Raw genomic sequence first — 20,000 nt, forward strand, 5'->3', positions numbered from 1 at the left:
ATTTATATAGCCTACAGTACTTTCTTTGGCCAATGGCTGCGAGCCTACTAACACTCCACTTAGTATATCACATGAAAGTAGGGTACGAATATAATAAGCTTTTATTCTGTTTATGGGATTTTTTTTTTTTGGTTAAAATTCTTTAGGTACAGAACCTAAGCTGCTCGCTCTTCAGTCTCTCTCTCCATTGTCCTCATGCTCTTTTACTTTTTCGAATCTCTCTATTTCTCGGTGCAGAGCTGCAGATTGCTTCGAATCTGAAGGTGAGAGCTTCGCAAGTATAGCATTTCTGGAACTGGTGAGGCGCTTTTCTGCTAAAGGGAGGTTGGGTTTGGCCGGAGGGATCTCGCTGGGGGTGGCGAGCTGGGAATCTAGGGCAGCGGTGAGGCTCAAGTTGGAGTGGCTTTGGTGTTGTGAACACTGGTGAGAGGTGGTTTTTTGAGTTTGTGGGCTGGTTGGAGGCTTCACCGTCCGATCTGCTGGTGGGGGTTCTCTCCAAGCAGGGGAGTTTGCCTCTGCGAGCTAGGTAAGCCTTACGTTGCCTATTTTTGTGGTGTTCTGAGTGGAATGCTTTGTATTGTTTAAGTATTTGGGCTTCAATCCGCTTTTGAGCTTCAGATCTGTGGGATTCTGTAGTGTGAGATCTGGGATAACTTGGTGTGAATTTGGTTGAGGAATAATAGGCGTGAAAATAAGATTCTGTGGTGTTTTAAGTTATTTTAGACTGGTTTTATTGCACGGGAAGCTTGAAGTTATTGGTTACAGTGAAATGTGTAGGCGAAGGCAAATGTTACCTCTTGAGAGTTGACCGAGGCAATTACTGACAAAGGGGTGGTAAGTAGGTAGGAGATTGAAAACTATTTATCACTTCTTTTTTATTTTAATGTTATTGAAATTCAAGGATCTAAAGTGTCACATCAAGTTGTTGTAATTAATGTTTTAATTCTGCTTCTTCAATGATCCCAATGCGTACACATTTCTTAGAGGAAGTTGCGAGCTTTTAGTTGAAAATTGATGCAGAAGGACGAGTATACAGTTGGATTAGGTACACACCCATATATGCAGGCTAACGCGTCTAACTGTAGCAATAGATTAGGGGAAAGAAATAATGAAGTATCGAGATTAAAAGATAGCCGGCTATGCCCTTTTTGTGTTTTTCTGGCTGTGGATTCCTGCGAAACTGCCGCCATTACTTGCTACTGGCGACTAAACAATCCATAAATTATTAGGGAACACCAATTAAGATAAATCCGGTAGAATACGTTCTCTAAAAATGCTGCTTGCTTTATGACTGTTTCATTTGAAATAGTCAGCAATTAAACTAAAGCGACTTGGGCTCTTTTTATGCTTACAAACTGTTGATGTCTTCCATCCTTCATAGTTAACAACAAATGAATGTGCCATCTCAAAATATACTACCAACAATAAGTAAAATGAAAGAATATTAAGATGAATGAAATAAATTGATTTCAAATGCTTCTCAAACAAAATTGCATGCTGAAGCAGAAATTTACTAAAAAGAACATTTTTTTTATAATAGCGCTTTAGGGAGCAAATAAGTTGATATGATTTGCACATATGCACCACTTATAGCACATAGGCTGTTTTTCCTACTATTTAGAATATCTCATTTGGCACACAAACATACATGATTCTATATAAATTTTTTTAGCCATGATAAACCAATGTTGTTAAATTGTTGTTTATTTGGCATTTCCATGCTTGTAAAGGTAGACTGGTTTACTTTTGATTTTATTGAACTTATTTGATAGATGATTGGCCTTTTAAGTTGTAAACTGCTGCTTTGTTTATGTTGCTCTATGCCGCTATCGATGCCTTAGAAGTTTATTTCTTCTTTCAGGCCGCTTGATGTCCTACTCTTGGAAGTCCTACTGATGATGGTTGTCCTTTTAAAAAGGATATTAATTGATAAGTCAAGACTAGAATTCTTTTATATTTGGACCCTACACTGATTTTTGTACCTGTTGATTTCATATGATTGCTGCTAGTGAAATTTAGAAAAACACCAACAATATTGTCAATTATAACTAAAATGCCGTCATGGTGGGGAAAATCCTGCTCTAAAGATTCTAAGAAGAAGACAACCAAGGAGAATTTTATAGATACATTGCACAGGTTTATAAGTTCAAGTGATCAGAAAGGTACTGTAAAATCAGCCGTGAATCGTAAAAGATGCAGTGACATTGCCTCAGAGAAGGGCTCTCGATCAAGAGCGGAGTCAATATCAACTTCTCCTTCCACTCAGGTATCACGGTGTCAAAGTTTTGCAGATAGACCAGTTGCCCAACCACTTCCACTTCCTGGTCTTCAGCAGGCGATATGCCGAACATCCTCTGTAATCAATGTCTCAAAGCCAATCTTGGAAAAACGTGGAAAACCTAAGTTGCTTTTGCCAATGCCTACTCCAGGCCGTGTTCCAAGGAGGCCGGAAATGGCAGATACTGATGGAGACTTAGCCACTGCATCTGTGTCAAGTTACTGCTCCATTGATAGTGATGAAGCCACAGACTCTCGCCTGCATAGTCCTGTTGGGAATGATTTTGATAGAGGAATCAGGTGCATAACATTACTTTCCTGTTACATTCTTTCCTTAGAGATTGAAAGCTTACATTTTATCTATTGTAGTGGGGTCCAAAGAGACCAGTCTTCTATGACTGTTCGGAAGAGTTCAATGGAGACTGCAAAACCAGCAATGTCACTGCTAAATGGCCAGATTTTATCTACGTCACCCAAGCGCGGGCCTTTGGGAAGTCAACATAGCATGATGCATGGTGCTCGCAATGGCGCTTTTGGAAGTGCCCCAGATAGCTCAATGTCAAGTCCTTCTAGAAGTCCCATAAGAGGGGTTTTCCCTGAACAGATCCCCACCAATGCATATTGGGCAGCAAAGCCTTACCCAGATGTTACTTTTCTTGGGTCTGGCCAGTGTTCCAGCCCAGGCTCAGGACAGACATCTGGGCATAACTCAATGGGGGGAGAAATGCTGGGCCAATTCTGGCAACACAGCAGGGGTAGTCCAGAATGTTCTCCAATTCCTAGTCCTAGAATGACAAGCCCTGGTCCAAGCTCCAGAATACATAGTGGAGCTGTCTCTCCTCTCCATCCAAGGGCTGGTGGTACTGCACCAGAATCACCTACGAGTCGGCCTGAAGAAGTTAAGAAGCAAAGCCACCGTTTACCACTGCCACCAATCAATGTTTCTAACAGTTCTCCATTTTCTCCAACTAACATGCAAATGCAATCTGGTACTTCCAATATCCCTCGAAGTCCTGGAAGAACAGATAACCCTCCAAGTCCTAGTTCACGTTGGAAGAAGGGAAAACTCATAGGGAGGGGTACATTTGGGCATGTTTATGTCGGCTTTAACAGGTATGTAACTCGATAACATTTTCTATTTTGTATGCTGGCCATATCGGATTAATATTCTATTGCATCTCATTAACTGACTGATATATCGGATTAATGTTCTATTGCATCTCATTAACTGACTGATAATTCTTTGTTTGCATTACTCATGGTGTCAAAATTGTCTTTATTTTTGGATGCATGAATGCACGCAACCAGTAATTGTGAGATTATTCTTTTGATGAATTGATTATGATTGAAGGGCGTGCTCTCACAAATTTGTCATCTGTTGGGAACACATGCGTGCTTGCGTGAATGGGTGTTCATTCGCTGTTATTTCTTTACCTTCCTGGTTACTTTGTTGGATTTATTTTGTGGTTCACTAATGCCGTTGCTCTCATGTAGTGAAAGTGGTGAAATGTGTGCAATGAAAGAAGTCACCCTTTTTATGGATGATGCCAAGTCAAAAGAAAGTGCAAAGCAGCTTGGGCAAGTAAGAAATTTTCTATGCTTATAAGAATGATTTCACTTAGTTTTGCATTGCTGCAGTTTATTCTGATTGTATTTCATTTCCTAATCAATATATTCTCCAGGAAATCTCTCTCCTCCGGCAGCTGCGTCATCATAATGTTGTGCAATACTATGGATGTGAAACGGTAAAGATATCAGCTGTAATGTTTTTTGCTCAAATAATCATATATTTGTCTGGATTCATCTGCGCATGGGTGCAGCTTATTGTTCCTTTTCAATTTGTTTCCTACATACCATTTTCATGCAAAAGTTATTTTAGAGAAGTAATGCACCCACCTAAGCATAAATTTACTTTTATTCCACTCTAATACTTAATATTAACTCATATACCAGTTTAATCTATATCTTCTTACTAATATGCTACTTAATCAACTCTCAGCGCTAGACTATAGCCTTGAATAAGATAATTAGCTTTAGACGTTAACCTTGTGGGGCTGAAGAACCAGCTGCCACCAGACAACCTCGAACGAAAAATACACGAATGAATGGCAATGTGAGCCTGCCACAGGTCTCATCATGATTTCTACCTTCAAGAAAAGCCTCATTCTGACTTTTTTGTTTTTGTTTATTTTCTGGAGTGCTGCTGGGTAGTTTAAAAGCATAAGGATGGTGCTTTTCTTAATTAAGGTGAACTTATGGGTGCTTCTTAGGGGTGTAAACGAGTCGAGTCGAGTCGAGTATTTGCCTTATCAAGCCTGGCTCGTTTAGTCCTTAATGAGCTCGAGCTCGAGCTCGAGCTCGAGATCGAGCTCGATTAGTAGGCTCGAGCTCGACTCGTTTAGAAAATATCAAGCTCGAGCTCGACTCGAAAGCTCGAGCTCGTTTGAAAAGCTCGAGCTCGAGATCGAGCTCGTTTGAGAATTATCAATGCATGTGATGGGTATTATTATATATATAATTAATATTATAAATATAATATATATATAATTATATCGAGTAGCTTGATAAGCTTTCGAGTCGAGTCAGGCTGAGCTTGAACTCGAGCTCGTTAAGCATTCGAGCTCGATTGTAGGCTCGAGCTCGAGCTCGAAGCTCGATAAGCTCGGCTCGCGAGCTCGTTAACGAGTCGAGTTCGAGCCGGCTCACGAGCCGGCTCGGCTCACTTACACCCCTAGTGCTTCTATAGAAGGTTAAATGTAATTCTCCTTTTAGGATAGTACTAGATAACTTTAGTGACATTTTTGTCTGAGTTAATAGATCGGGTGATATGCTAGTATTATTTATGATTATGTTGCTATTATAGTAAATGTGTATATTTAGGATGATACGCTGTAAGAATTCCTTGTTGGATGAATATAGTTGTGGTAGTTTATTTCAGTTGGATGTTTTAAATAATTACTGGTTGTAGCTGTGATTGTTCATTCATTCCGTCAACCAAAGAAGTGCATGTTTTTTGTAAACACCAATATTTGACAAAATAGTTTTATTTTTGAGTTTTGAAGCAGCTATTCTAAATTCTAAATTGCTAGTAATCATGCTACTTGGGGAGGTGCCACATATGATCCGAGGACCCAGAAAAATGGTTTTAATAAAAGTTAGGTGCTATTGCTGTTTAGATACTGTTTGGTTTAAGTTTATTCCAGACTTAGCTTTCTATTAGTCCGGTCTCGCCGGGCTAACTTGGACCGGCTATTTGGAGGCGGAACAGATCTGCCTATTTAGGCGGACAGGCTTCAACCTGTTAAGGGAGGAAATTCTGCTTGTTTTAAGCGAACAGGCTTCCAGCAATCAAGGGGGACGACTGCTAGGAGGGAAAGAATTCAAATGCAAAGGACTATTTGGGGATTTGGGATATTTTTGTATGCTTTAAGTAGGGTGTTTTTCCTAGGGTTATGGATATATCTTGGTTGTTGAATTTGAGAGTATTCTTAGGATGTTTTGAGCTCTAGCCGCCGGCTAGAGATTGGGAGAGCTGGATCCTCCTCTCCAACCGAGATCCATTGTATCTTGTGTGTTTTGTTCCATCTACTATTAGTATAATCATTTCTCGCTTATGTTTCCCTATGTTCTTCTTATTTCTGATTTTGCTCCTTGTTGAAATTTAAATTCAGCAAAGTTTATTGTGATTTTAATAATGTTTTTCTATGAAATTGGTATTAAAGCAATTTTCTGGGCTGAAATAGAAGTCTTTATCGCTGATTTCTGCTACGTTTCCTCTCCGATTTTGTTTTTGCTGTTTGGAGGCCAGATTCGCATCAAAGTTGTTGTTTCTTTGCTATTAGAGCCTAAATATGGGTACCTATGGCAGGAATAAAGGTAGAAGTGCTAGAAGGAGAGATCAGACAATTTAAATATGAAATATCAGATATCAGATCTTCAAACTCAACTTTCAGATTCCAAAAGTCAAATTTCAGCCATCAAAGAGAAGATTGATGCAAATTTTACCATCCTAGAGGAGATGTTGAAGAAGTTGCTTGAGGGGCCAAGGAGGCGAGGGAAGCCTCTGGCGACTAAGTAAGTGGGGAAAACCCTAATCCAATAAGTTGAACGAAAACTCAGGAGGTGGAGATTCGGGAGTGGAATGCCTCTCCTAGAGCCTATTCCTAGGGAGGAGCCACGTAGAGGGTATGGCAAGAGGAGTGAGAAGGCCAGACATGAACGAAGAGGTGTTAAATTTAAGAGGGAAGGGGCGGAATTTGAAACTGAAGGGCTAATTATGAGCGAAGGAGTGCTGAATTTGAAAGGAGAAGGAATGATTATGATCCAAGGAATGTTGAATTTGAAAGGAGAAGATGATAGATTGATGAAGGTTTGGATATGAGCGTAGAAGGGATGATTGAGATACTTGGGGAGAACTACCTCCTTGGGGAATGTAAAATTATGGCAGAAACATGGGGAATGGAGGAGATCCTAGGGTGAGGAAGCTGAATATGACTATTTTTGAGGGAGATGATGCTCATGGGTGGATTTACAAGGTGGAAAGGTACTTTACCGTCAATAGGTTGATGAAAAAGGAGAGACTAATGGCAACCAGGATGTGCTTGGAGGGGAAAACTATACAATGGTGCCAGTGGAGGGATACGAGGCGACCAATATGAACCTGGAGGAAGTTTAATAATTGCTTGTTGGAACGTTTATGAACAAACAAGGGAGGGGAGGGGACTTCTATGAGCAGTTCTTCACCCTGATGCAGGATGGGACGGTGTTTGAATACCGTGGGCAGTTTGAGCACCTGACCAACTAGAGCGTCTTCCGGAGACTATATTGGAGGTGAACTTTATGAAAGGGCTCAAATCAGATATTTGAGCGGTTGTTAGAGTGACGAGGCCCCGTGATTTGGGAGAGGTTATGGTGTTATCTCAATTAGTGGAGGATCAGAGGCACCTGGAGAGAGAGATTGGAGGCAGCAGCTCAGGAGGTTCATACAGGATGACCACCACCTTTTTGGCACCCAGGGAGCCGACACCTGGTACTCTTCGAGAGACCCCGAAGAAGAAGTCTGTAAGATGAAGACTTGGGACAATTTTAAGAAGCTCACAAAATAGAGTTACAAGAGAAGAGAGAGAAGGGCCTTTGTTTCAGATGTCACGAGAGGTATACTTCGGGGCACTGATGTAAGGACCGATCGCTTAAGGTTCTCATTGTTTAATGTTTATGATGACCAGGAAATTAAGGAAGAAGTCACCTTTCCCTCTTGTGGACAAGGTTGGTCTTTGGGAGGGGGGTATTGTTAAACCAGCTGTTTGAAGGTGGAGCATATCCGCCTGTTTAGGCGGATAGGCTTTAGCCTGTTAAGGGCAGAAATTCTACATGTTTTAGGCGGATAGGCTTTCGCCAATCAGGGGGAACGACTGCTAGGAGGGAAAGAATTTAAATGCAGAGGGCTATTTGGGGATTTGGGATATTTTTGTATACTTTAAGTAGGGTGTTTTTCATAGGGTTAAGTGTATGTCTTATTTGCTAAATTTGAGAGTATTTTTAGGGTGTTCAAATGGACTTAATGCATCTCACTTTGAGTTGTACTCGACTTGTCTCAGGCTGATCCATGCTGAGGTGAGCCATCCCTATCCTTATGCCCCTTCAAATGGGATGAGGGGACATTGACTAGCCAATGTATCTGCCACTTTCTGCACCAGCCTTGCCGGATAACTCACAAAAATAACTCGAGTTACCTAATATATTTCACTCCACCTCATAATTTCTCTTGTTCATGAAATTGTCCTTATGCAATAAGGAGTTCTGCAACTTTATCCGGGAACTATATAATCCATTTTCACAGGATCTAAATGGAGAAATTTTTTTCCTAAATAAATCACTAATCCTGGTGGGGAAACTTTGAACCATCATCACGATGAGGATTTTGAACTCTTGATGAAATCTCTATTATTTTCCGTAATCTTTTTCTTGCTCTCAGTAATGCCAGATGAGCCTTACCGCCCCTAACCATATTTCTTGATCATTATTCACTTGATCGTTGGGGAGTAAGCTGTTTAAGCTCAGTTGGCTCAGTGTTTATTCACTTAATCATTGGGGAGTATGCAGGTTTTAAGATTAGCTGGACATTTGACAAAGACTGGCTTAAAATTGACATGGTTAAGAGACCCAAAATCTGTTTTGCTGCTTAAAAGGCTATAAGGATCCCTCAAGCTCGAATAGAAAATGCATTGCTATTTTTGAAGGACATTTTCTTATACTATACCAATTATTACTCAGCAACAGCTTAATTGGCATTTTTGGAACTTTTGAACTCACTTTTTGTAATGAATTAAAAATAACTCTTAAATGATACTGAAAATAGGGTATTCATTTTTATTCCACATAAACTTATCTCATGACACAAGGGAGAAAAAAGATTTATGTAGTCAAACCCACAGTGAGATAAAAGGTTGATGTTGTTGTTGTATAAGCCTTATCTAAGTATATTTGGGGTTGGCTTAATGGTCCATCTCCGCTCATAGTATTTCTTTGCAGAAGGTGCAAACTAAAGTTTTAACGTGATCCTAACCAATGGCATGTATCTATTATCAGTCATCTTTGTGCTGAAACATTTTTTTATTATTCTCATGAGTTTTTCCTCTATAATCTGGAACGTCATTGTCGGAAAATTGAAAGTTGGCCTCTGTCTGATTTATGTGTCGGCTATTTGTTTTTGTTGTGTAAATAAATTTCCCTTTGTAATTTGGTATAATATCGTCTTTTACAGGTAGATGATAAGCTTTATATCTACTTGGAGTATGTGTCTGGTGGATCTATCCATAAGCTTCTTCAGGAATATGGACAATTTGGTGAACCAGCAATTCGTAGCTATACCCAGCAAATTCTTTCAGGCTTAGCCTATTTACATGCTAAGAATACAGTCCATAGGTGGGTTAATTTTAGTGATAGTTTAGTTAGTTTCTTCAGGTTTGTTTTATTAGTAATTCTATTTTGCATCTATTGTTTTAATGATCCATATGCTTGTTGCAGGGATATTAAAGGTGCAAATATACTTGTTGACCCAAATGGGCGAGTAAAACTGGCTGACTTTGGGATGGCCAAACATGTAAAATAGTGCCCTCACCGTTTTTATTTTTAGCTTCATGAATATATTTTAAACCATCCTATATTTTGTGATTTTCTACAACTTTGTTGAAATTGAATGCAGATGTGTTCCCTTTAAACAAATTGCACATATAGTACATGAATTTTAGCAATTTTATAAATGTTTACTCCACGGTTCTTTGTATTGTTGCTGCATCTTGAATCGGTCCTATGTTTTGATGTTTTCTGGTACTGTTTTGTTGATCAAGAATATTGGTTTTGTTCAAGAAGATTGCTTTGAACAAGTAAATAAAACACAGAGATGTGCAAACAGGAAGTTGGAGGCTTAAATAGTATAAATGATATATTTCTATAAAAAATCACATTGAATTTTGTGTCCTTAGTCCTTAATTTGCATGAGGTAAGAACAAACATTTCACTCATCAATTTGATGGATTTATCGGCACAAGTCACTCGCTGGACGGCATCAAGCCACCTTACCAACCCACAAATCTGGGAGAGATTTTAACGTGTGTAGCCCATAAATTTTTCTCATGCAAGTTACTATTTTGAGTTAAACAATACAATACTCACTCTCTTAGGTATAGACTACCATTCTGTTATCTGGAAAACGTCTATCTTAACAAAAGTGGTTTTCTATGCTACTATATTGAAATGCAAGTTCAGCATAATTAATGTTGATCTTTAACATAAGAACTTGGTGGTAACAACTTCATATGAAGATTTGACCATTGATCAATGTTATTAAAGAAAATAGATGGTTTGTAATTGTTAAAAATATTACCTTAGCATCATTATTTTGTAACCAAATTCATTAGGGCAAATTTTCGAAAGCAGTGTGTTTGACGTCGAATTTAGCAGAAGAAGCGTGAATGGACAAATTATTAAAAACAACGAATTCGCCGAATTGTACCGGGCATTCAGAATGCGCGTGCCTGATTGGTGCATTCAAAAAATGCGCCGAAAATAATGGCATGAGTGGTGGCAAACTTCTTTAAATAATTTATACATTCCTTCTTTACCTCATCAGGAACTTTTGCACATGGTCTCACATTGACATGAGTGCAGGCTAGATGATCCTTCAATCTCTTGACGCCACCAGTTATGCGCTTCTCACAGAAATTACATTTCATGTAAACATATCCCTTCTTTGCACCTTCGCCTGACACTTCAACTTGAGTTCCATATTTCCATGCAGGATCTTTCCTTCTTGTGCCACTAGTCATGCTAACAATAGGATATATTTTAACAATTATTTGTACTACCAAATACCAATAATAAAACAACATGAATACAAAAATATATCAGTCTGCCGGGGGTCCAAGGGGGCGCTGCACCCTGGCGGGGTTCGACCTACCCGATCAGGTCGCGGGGTCAAGGGGCAGTACCGAGCATGTACTCATGTACCGAGCATGTACTGCTCAGTACCGAGCATGTACTCATGTACCGAGCGTGTACCGAGCATGTACCGCTCAGTACTGAGCATGTACTCATGTACCGCTCAGTACCGAGCGTGTACCGATCATGTACTGCTCAGTACCGAGCGTGTACCGAGCATGTACCGCTCAATACCGAGTGTGTACCAGCATGTACCGCTCAGTACTGAGCGTGTACCGAGCATGTACCGCTCAGTACCGAGCGTGTATCGAGCATGTACTGCTCAGTACCGAGCATGTACTGCTCAGTACCGAGCGTGTACCGAGCATGTACCGCTCAGTACCGAGCGTGTACTGAGCATGTACTAAGCAGTACCGAGCATGTACAATCTGATGAAGCGAGACATGAAGCAAATAACGTGAAGAAAGATCGTTACCTAGCCGTGAAAAAAGAACCTTCGATTACAGGAAGCTGGAGAAGAAGAAGCGAGACATGAAGCAAATGACTGGAAGATTACGGGAAGAAAGAGAAGAAGAAATAAATCGTTACCTTCGATCGCCTTCAGTTATGTTCGAACTCGACCGAACTGTGGTCGTCGAAGTCGACGGAGTTCGCCTTTCAGTTCTCACCCGAAGCAGAAGCAAGTATGTTACCCTAATACTCGACTCTTATACGACTCTCACCGCTCGGTCTATATACTTACAAATCGAAGCGGTGCCTGTTTCGCTTCGAGGCGTTACGAACCGAAGCCTACGCCCTGTGCGAAATAAGCGCACGCTCCGCTGAATCCAACGAGGCGTAAGCCTCAACGCGCAAATGCTTCGCCTCGCCTTGAGTCGCGTCTCAGTGCGTACACCTCTTCCGCCTTTTTAATCGTTGATCTAAAGAACTTAAAAAAATTAATGCTTATAATAAGAATAAAAAAATTTATAAACAACTTAACCAACAAATATTTCGTCAGAACTTAACAATTAATATATATATTTCAAATTTTTAACTGAAAAAAAAATAAACATACATTAACCTTGCTTACTAAACTGCTCCACTAAATTTTGTAAGCTTAAGTTTGCGAAGGAAGTAGCACTGGGAGGGGACTTTATATAATCTGCAAAGAGAGGAATCCAATTCATTCAACCGGCCCCTCATTCATTCATGGCTTGCTTTTTTCCCTGGCATTTGTGGATTTGGTATGCTCTCGGCGCAACATTCGCGGCACAAGTTCCGAAATGATTGCGGGAATCCTGGGCTAACATGCGAAATGCGCTACTCGGTTAGGCGCATTCAAAGAATGCGCTGAATTGTTAGCCGCATTCAAAGAATGCGCCGTACCGTTCGGCGCTTTCTTTGAACGCGCCATTAGGTTCGGCGCATTCTTTGAATGGGCCAATCAGGCTCGCGCATTCTGAATGCGTGGTAAAGTTCGGCGAATTCACTGTTTTTAATAATTTGTCCCATTCACGCTTCTTCTGCTAAATTCAACGTTAAACACGTTACTTTTGAAAATTTCACAATCCATTAAATTGATCTAGGTGTATTTATTTTTATTCATGCAAAAAAAAAATTCATTCAATTTGAGCGCTCTCTGTGAATTTAATGAATCATCTATCTCACTATATAGGCCATCTATGAGGATGCTTTTTTGGTACGCTTGAAATTTGATGAAATTTGGGTCATGCTATGTTTCATGATGACATTTAAGATGAATGGTCTTGATTTGTCAATTAAATATTGTATGATTGAAACATAAAGCAGAAGAATTGTGCGGGTAAATGGCTCAATCTCTATCATCATTCTAAAAGGATAGTAATCTATCGCTACTGTGAATTCATATATAAATATTGAATGATACCATGTAAATTACTGATCGAAAGCTCAATAATTTTTTAAAATATTTGAGCTATCAAAATATCTTGAAATATGGTTAAAATATGTTTGTTGTTTGGAATCCAACAGTAGGTGCTAATAGTGTTGTTTGATAGGTTTTATGCGGTAATTTTGTGCTTAATTCACAGAGCTTATAAAATTAGTTAAGTCTGTCTTGAAATGTAGCTTCTCTTCCTGATGTAGAATTTCTGGCGTTGTGCTTTTGAGCTAAAAAGTGAAGTCTAATGCCGCATAAAATGCCTTTATATATTAGGTTAGTTTATTTGAAACTTTTTTTTTTTTTCATTCCCTGTTAGCTTGATGAGAATTTGTTATTTTCCTTTTCATAACGCTGATGATGAACTTGGTTATGGGTATATTTTATATCTTTTTTTTTTTCTGGTTTGGTGCCTCGCAAACCGCTTGCCAATTTACTGAGCTTGAAAGTTCGTTTAGAATATCTCACTCTTTATCAGTTAACTCATTCTTTCTTAGTCAATTACCATATTGTTCATAGTACTACACTTCTCTATTGAAAATTTTTGTTTGTAAATTTTTTGAACCTTGGTTTATTTTGAAATTCACATCACATATTCCCTCAACACATTGGCGACCAGGAAAGTGAAATGTGATTTTTATGTTGTCTATTAGGCATTTATTGCATACCTTGATGCATTAGGGGCCCTTGGCCATGTTTTCATTAACAAATGCTAATTCAATAAAAACAAACTGCAGTGTTCAAGTTTTTTTAGCATGCAGGATTCCATAAACTTATGCAACTATAGAAATTCGAAGTGAATGGAAAACTAGAATATTCTTAACGTATTAGTTGCCAAGTATTCTAAAGTTTTTTGTGAATTCTTATAAATTGTAATGAGATATTGGATTTTAATGCGGACTTAGAGGAATTCTTAGTTATTTACAGTTTTGTGTTTGTAATGTCTTACTTTCAGATTACTGGCCAATCATGCCCCTTATCATTCAGAGGTAGTCCTTACTGGATGGCACCTGAGGTAACTTTGCTTCAATTATCTCATAACTTAAGACCATAAGAATTTTATTTGACTTTTGCTTTTTGTGATTAAATGGCTCATACTTCCTTTGTTCATTTATTCTTTTAGGTGATAAAAACCATGCATGGATGCAATCTTGCTGTCGATATATGGAGCCTTGGATGCACAGTATTAGAGATGGCTACTTCCAAGCCTCCTTGGAGTCAATATGAAGGGGTTGGTGCTTAAGCCTATCAGATGCTTGTTAACTTACCTTTCAATGTTTCACAAAAATATTATCAATTTTCTTGTGTCCAATCTAAAATTGCTCCCCAAAAGAAATCTTGCTTTGGATTCATTTTGCATCGGTGCTGCATGCTAAGGTTTTTGTTTCACATACAGATCTACGAGTAAATAAGTTTTTTTATCAATGGGTTAGGAAATCTCTTCGTAGCATTTGACAAGCCTTTCTGGGAATTTAAAAGAAAATAAAACAGGGATAAAGTTATGTTAGAATCCCATAATAACAGTCCTAAATATGAAAAATATTGCTCTTGTGGCTTGTAGTCTCCACATCTCCAAGGACAATCATTAAAGAAAACTTGGCGTGGTGTTAACATTGTTGAAAACTAGTGAAGAAATGTGTTTGAAAATTCACATGAAGCTTGCTGACTGGAAACGCAGACAATATTGAAGGCAAGGGTCATCAACGCATTGCTGCCATACAGAGACTCCATTAGCTCTGGAAACAAGCCAATTCAATAGGGAGTAAATGAAATATCACCAAAATCATTCCATTAATCACAACAAAACACCATCTATAACATTGTTGCACGTTCATTTGCACAAAAAGCTAAATTTATAAGTGCATTTTAAGTGTTCAATAAGAGAAGTCTTGTCCTTGGATTTTGAACGTTACTGCATTAGATCATATGATCGAGGTTGCATTTGTATTTCATAAATGAATACCTCTCTGATCGAAAAGTGGAATGGCCTCTTAATGTATTTGGCATCGGGCCTATCATCATTTCTAGAGACCTAATAATTAACTATATTCTTTTGGTCCCGACCCTAATTTGTAATTTATTTTTCATAAGCAAACTAACAAGCAACGTTAATTATGTTGCTAAATTTTCTTGAAATATGCTTATTTTTTAGGACTTGTATTTGGGAAGATGATTGCTGATGCTAATATGTGTCTAATACTCTATTGCCTTGAAATTAAGTATCCAATAATATGGTTAGCGATTGGTTGAAATGCTCTATCCACCAGCATTAATCAAGGCAATGTCATCATGTTGTGGCACCATTGATTAGGTCATTCCAATCTCATGCATCTTGAATAATTTTTCTCTTCTATGTTCAATAAAAACTCTAAACACTTTCAGTGTGAAATTTTTCAATCATAAAAACATGCTTGGAGCTTTATACAAACATCCTTACAAAGCTACTCATCAAATTTTATTAATTTATTGAGACATTTGAGACCATTTAGAATCTTACAAAGCACAAAAAAAAAAAAAAAGAGAGAGAGATCTTAGACCTTCCCTATATTTGAATTATCATTAACAATATCATTAGCCTTATCCCAACTGCAGGCAGCAAACCTTATGAATCTTTCTTGGTTCATTATCGTGGAGTGCTACATGATATTACACAAGAGTGCTAAATGAGATATAAAAAATGCTTGGTCATTAGAGTTATAACCTTTAAGTAACCGTTCTATTTGAGCAGCCTTGATTCAGTCATTGCATTATTGGTGTAATTATTATGGTTATCTCCTCTGCGAAGCAACATCTTTCCTTCTTGTTCTAATGGCAAAATTTTTACTATGAAATTATTGAAAAATAGTAGATTCCTTTTCTTTTCCTTATACCTGTACCCTTGGTTGTGTTATTTGCATTTGACTCCTCTGTTCTTTAATGGTATTACTGGTCCCTAGAATAAAATTAGAACTGTGAAAGCTTATCAAAGTACTAAACTCTTGTAAAGGAGATCTTAGATAGGTTGGTGTTACTATCTGATGAACTATCTGTGAAAAGTGACATACTGGTGATTGTCGGCTAGCTACAGGAAAGCTGATTACCAAAATTATATTAGAAAGCCAAATTATTCCAGTGTTTGGTGATTGTGTTTAGTTTATTAATATTTTTTATTTTGGTATTTGATTTGTTTAAGAACTGATTGGTGAGAATTCATAAATTGGTTGTTGCTTTCTTCTTGCTAAAGAAGTACCTCTTTTGCTAATCTTAGTTTTACAGTTCACAGGGTAATTAACGACTGAAATCATAATAACTGCAAATGCAATTGCCCGTCGACATTAGAACTTCTACAACTATATAAATAAAAGACAATCTAGTGAGAAGAAATCATTAATTTTGCTTTTGCTTCGTTTGGTGTATTACTATCTCTACTTTTCTAGAGTTCCAATTCTCATGATACAAGCAAGGAGAGGCAAATCTTTGAAATAATCTTTTCCTTTATATAAGTGGAACCAGAAGTATGCCCTTCAATACATCTTGTGCTGTCAACGAAAATTGTATTGCATAATTTTGCTCCAGCGTTACCATTATCCTTAGTATTTTTGGAATATCATAATTTATGGAATCTCGATGGTTTGGAAATTTCACATTAGTATGGCATGGTTAGATGCAAATTTTATATTGTAAATTCCACTATCACTATTGTCTGTGTTCAGTTACATGCCTGTTAATATTTTCTTATTACGGTCTAAAGGTTGCAGCTATGTTCAAAATTGGAAATAGTAAAGAGCTTCCGACAATACCTGATCATCTTTCAGATGAAGGAAAGGATTTTATAAGGCAATGCTTACAACGTGATCCATCTAAACGCCCTACAGCTGCTGAGCTTTTGCAGCATCCATTCATCAGAAATGCTTCCCCACTGGAAAAATCAACTCTTGGTTTTAGCCCTCCTGAACAAGCTTCAGGGATCTCAAATGGTCCAAATACCAAGGTACGATTTTGTATATTTCAAACCTTAATTTTGAGGTTTCTTTTTGCCCAGGTAGATTGGCTTTTACATAGTTAAACCTAAGATTTTTCCAACTTCCATGTAATAATGAGCCTGATTTGTTTTTGTTTCTTTAGATGATCTGCCAACATGAATTAAGAAGTCATTGAACAGTGTCTGTTTATCTTTTCTTGTTATAAAACAACTAAGATCAAGGAACTTGAGGCTTTATTCTTCAATTTCGTGACTACTTGCTACCACCTCATCCATGCACGATCTTTTGACCATCAAAACTATGAGTACACACCTATATATATATATATATATCCGTAGATGATGGTCATTTGGTGTCTAATGGTTAGTTAAGTCAATACTATACGTAGTTTAGGTTGAAAATAAATCAATGGATACTTCCATTCAATATACTATATGACAGTGGAAGGAGTGGGGCTTTTGTGCCAAAATTTTTATGTGTTCATGTAACAATTCAACTCGCATACTAAGGTATTATGTACATTTGTCCAACCTAGTTTGTACTAAGTTGGGCCTCAAAATTCAATTCTTCTTGTTGCAATTTATCAGAAGCTCACCTATCCCAAGAGGTGCTCCAAATGAGTGGGCTTAATTTTGGGCTTCCCCAACAAAATTCCAATTAAAATTCACCTATAATATTTGGTTGAAGACTACTTATATAGTCGGTCCAACCTAGTCTTCTGTCATTGGATGGTTTGTTGGAGATGCGCCAGCAAGGAGTTGAAGTTTTTTAGAGATGCACGGGCAAGCTGATGGAATTTTGGAAAAGGATCAAATTGCGGTTGATCAAACAAAGCTTGTTGGTGTGGAGAGTGAGCGAGAAAAGGGTTATTGATATTTATAAATTGATGAATATATTTTTGGATGATTTCATGTGTCTATGATTAAAATTATCTCAATTTTGTTTAGCAAGTATTGCAGAAGCAAAATATTTTTGTTTTATACAGATGAATGTGAAGAATCTGATACTCCGGTTCAGGTAGAACCGGCCCTTTGGCCGGCTCAGCAGGTGGAAACAGTCCACCACCTTTATGTGTTTCCGCCCAATGGGTGGTTCCACCCATTCAATTGAATTCAAAATGAATAGGAGGGGGGCGGCTAGAGCTTTGGGAGGGAAATTAGATTAGAAAAGCTTTTGTATTAAAGTGCATGAGAGGATTAAGAGGGATTATGTTTTGATTGTTTGAAATCAGGGTTTCTTGGCATTTGGGCTCTAGACTCTCTTGATTTAGATTTGGGAGAGACGATCCTCCTCTCGAATTGAGGATCTCTTGTATCTTTGCTTTGTGCTTGTCTCTTTTTGTTGATTATAAGATTTGTTATCGTTTGGTTGTTTGTCCTCCACGATTCCTTTATTTTCTCGCTGTTTTTACTGATTATTGCTAGGTTTGCTTGCGAAGTCATGTAGATCCGATAGGATTACTTGCGAACTCAAGTATTTTCTATCAGAATCATGTGTGAAATGTTGAACATATCAAGAACAAATTGAATTTTTTGTTGAGTTCTCATAGGCCAAAAATGAATTTGATTGAGTTCTGTCTGTTTTTTTTTTTGTGCTTTCTAATATGGATCATATCATGATCTGTATGCATGTTTTAGCAAATGCTTCAAATTTTATTTTTAGTTTATTTAACAGTTTTTCATTTTTAATTTCTGTTACTATGGCAAAACTCCAGTGTGTTGCCCACGCGAGAAATCTATCCTCCTTGGACATGGATGGACAGTCAATGCATCAACTAAGAAGTTCTAAAATATCCTCAATCACAAGGTAAACTACTATTTATGTTTGCTTCGACAATCATTGTTGACAGGTGAAGCTAATGCAAATGCCATTTTTTGTTTAATCTGTCACAGCGATGCGCGCATGAAGAACATATCTTGTCCCGTCTCTCCCATAGGAAGTCCTCTCCTGTTTTCCAGCTCTCCACAGCACATCAATGGCAGAATGTCCCCCTCCCCCATTTCCAGCCCTAGAACTATGTCAGGTGCTTCCACACCTCTTACCGGCGGCAATGGCTCCCTCCCCTTCCACCATCCAAAGCAACCTATTTACCTTCAGGAAGGTCTTCCAAGCTCCCGGTGCGACCTTTTCAATGGAATCCTGCAAAGTTCGCCGGTATCGAGGGATCGAATGGCTCCAGATTCTGATGTGCTTGGCCTTCAGCTTGGCAGCCAAAGGTATGATCTCCATGAATCTTATGAAAGACCAGCATTTTTTGTAGATCATATTAAGTTAAATCCTTCTCTAGATCTTCATCCCCGTTCACCTAACATGAATCGTATACATGGAATTTGATTGCCCTAAAAACCCTAATTGGTAGAACAGTCCTGACCTAGAGAGTACTTTGATGTTTGATTGATTGTGGAAGATCTGTGCAATCGTCATATGTAGGCTGAGAAGACGCAGGCCTTGTAAAATGAAGGGGCAAATTGACCCATTGAATAAATTTTGAATGTGAAGCTGGGGATGCTACAGGATTCTCATCAATGGTATATGAAATTTGTTGGGTAAGGTTGTCTTATATTACACTGGTACTGGCTGTCTCTATTTTGTTCTTTGGTTTTCTTTTCTGTCAATGCTATGAAAAGTGCTGTTCAAAAAGCTTTTAGGATAGAAATTTTTGCCTCTTTGGCTGCGTTTTAGACTGCTTTTTTACCGCTTCTAGAAATAGCGTTATAATAAAAAAAATTTTAAATTATGTATTAAAAAATTGCTTTAAGAAGCGATAAAGAAAGCTGTTTCAAACAAGCCTTTATCTTTTTCTACTGCTTTCTTCAGATTCTTGACCATTTTTTGTTACTCAGATTTCATGATGCAAAGGAAATTAAGAGGTTAAGCAGTGCTTGGATAATGGGATTTTGAGTGAATGGAAATGATTTAAAAAAAAGCCTTAAAAATCATTTGAGGATTATAATCAAGTATATTATTTTATTTTTTATTTTTCACTTTTCTGTTAAATAAATAGAGCTTTAGGATTCGATTAGGGCAGTTTTTATACTGTTTTCTACAGCAATATTTTAGCATAATTTTTTTAAAAAAATTAATGTTAAAAAAGTATTTCAAATGAAGTTTTAGTGAAAAGTTTATTTTTTCTTTCTTAGAGGGGCATTTAGGTCAATTAAAATAAATTCACATATTATATATGTAAGATTTAAATTTAAGATCTCTTAGGACATCTTCAACCGAAAAACTCATTTTAAACTTTAAAATGTTGTAAAATTTTAAAACGTAGTTATTCTTCTCTTATCTAACGTCATTTCTTCTTTCGTGTGCTTCTTGCATAGGTTTGGCGTGCTTTTTTTCTCTTTTGCGTGCATTTTCTGTAAATTCTGGAGCGAATTTTTTTAACTTAGGTGAACAGTCTGACGCAAATATTAGCGTCG

The 20,000-nt window shown here is 37.8% G+C and overlaps 1 protein-coding gene across 4 annotated transcripts; it reads left to right on the forward strand.

The window, feature by feature from the left end:
* The first annotated feature begins 128 nt into the window (after positions 1-128).
* On the forward strand, positions 129-19,138 carry LOC110115738 (mitogen-activated protein kinase kinase kinase YODA). Of its 4 annotated transcripts, XM_028699767.1 has the most exons (12): positions 130-526; positions 1,862-2,577; positions 2,647-3,390; positions 3,772-3,859; positions 3,960-4,022; positions 9,041-9,201; positions 9,304-9,379; positions 13,572-13,631; positions 13,740-13,847; positions 16,347-16,586; positions 18,293-18,384; positions 18,471-19,138. In XM_028699767.1, exons 2-12 carry the CDS (start codon positions 2,054-2,056, stop codon positions 18,910-18,912), a joined length of 2,598 nt encoding a protein of 865 aa, XP_028555600.1. In that variant the 5' UTR covers positions 130-526; positions 1,862-2,053; the 3' UTR covers positions 18,913-19,138. The 4 variants fall into 4 exon arrangements, with proteins under 4 accessions (XP_020704730.1, XP_028555600.1, XP_020704731.1 ...); XM_020849071.2 differs by having other exon boundaries at positions 129-526; positions 1,862-3,390; XM_020849072.2 differs by lacking the exon at positions 130-526 and adding an exon at positions 533-842 and having other exon boundaries at positions 1,862-3,390.
* Positions 19,139-20,000: the final 862 nt, after the last annotated feature.

This window comes from Dendrobium catenatum, unplaced genomic scaffold (genome assembly GCF_001605985.2).
Source record: "Dendrobium catenatum unplaced genomic scaffold, ASM160598v2 fragScaff_scaffold_1390, whole genome shotgun sequence".
NCBI lineage: Eukaryota > Viridiplantae > Streptophyta > Magnoliopsida > Asparagales > Orchidaceae > Dendrobium > Dendrobium catenatum.

Bases quoted from the DNA above. Each gene is read 5' to 3' on its own strand.
- LOC110115738 (XM_020849071.2), top strand. From the start codon at position 2,054: ATGCCGTCATGGTGGGGAAAATCCTGCTCTAAAGATTCTAAGAAGAAG. The intron at 3,860-3,959 runs GTAAGAAATTTT...TATATTCTCCAG, and splicing joins GTGCAAAGCAGCTTGGGCAA to GAAATCTCTCTCCTCCGGCA. The intron at 9,380-13,571 runs GTAAAATAGTGC...TCTTACTTTCAG, and splicing joins ACTTTGGGATGGCCAAACAT to ATTACTGGCCAATCATGCCC.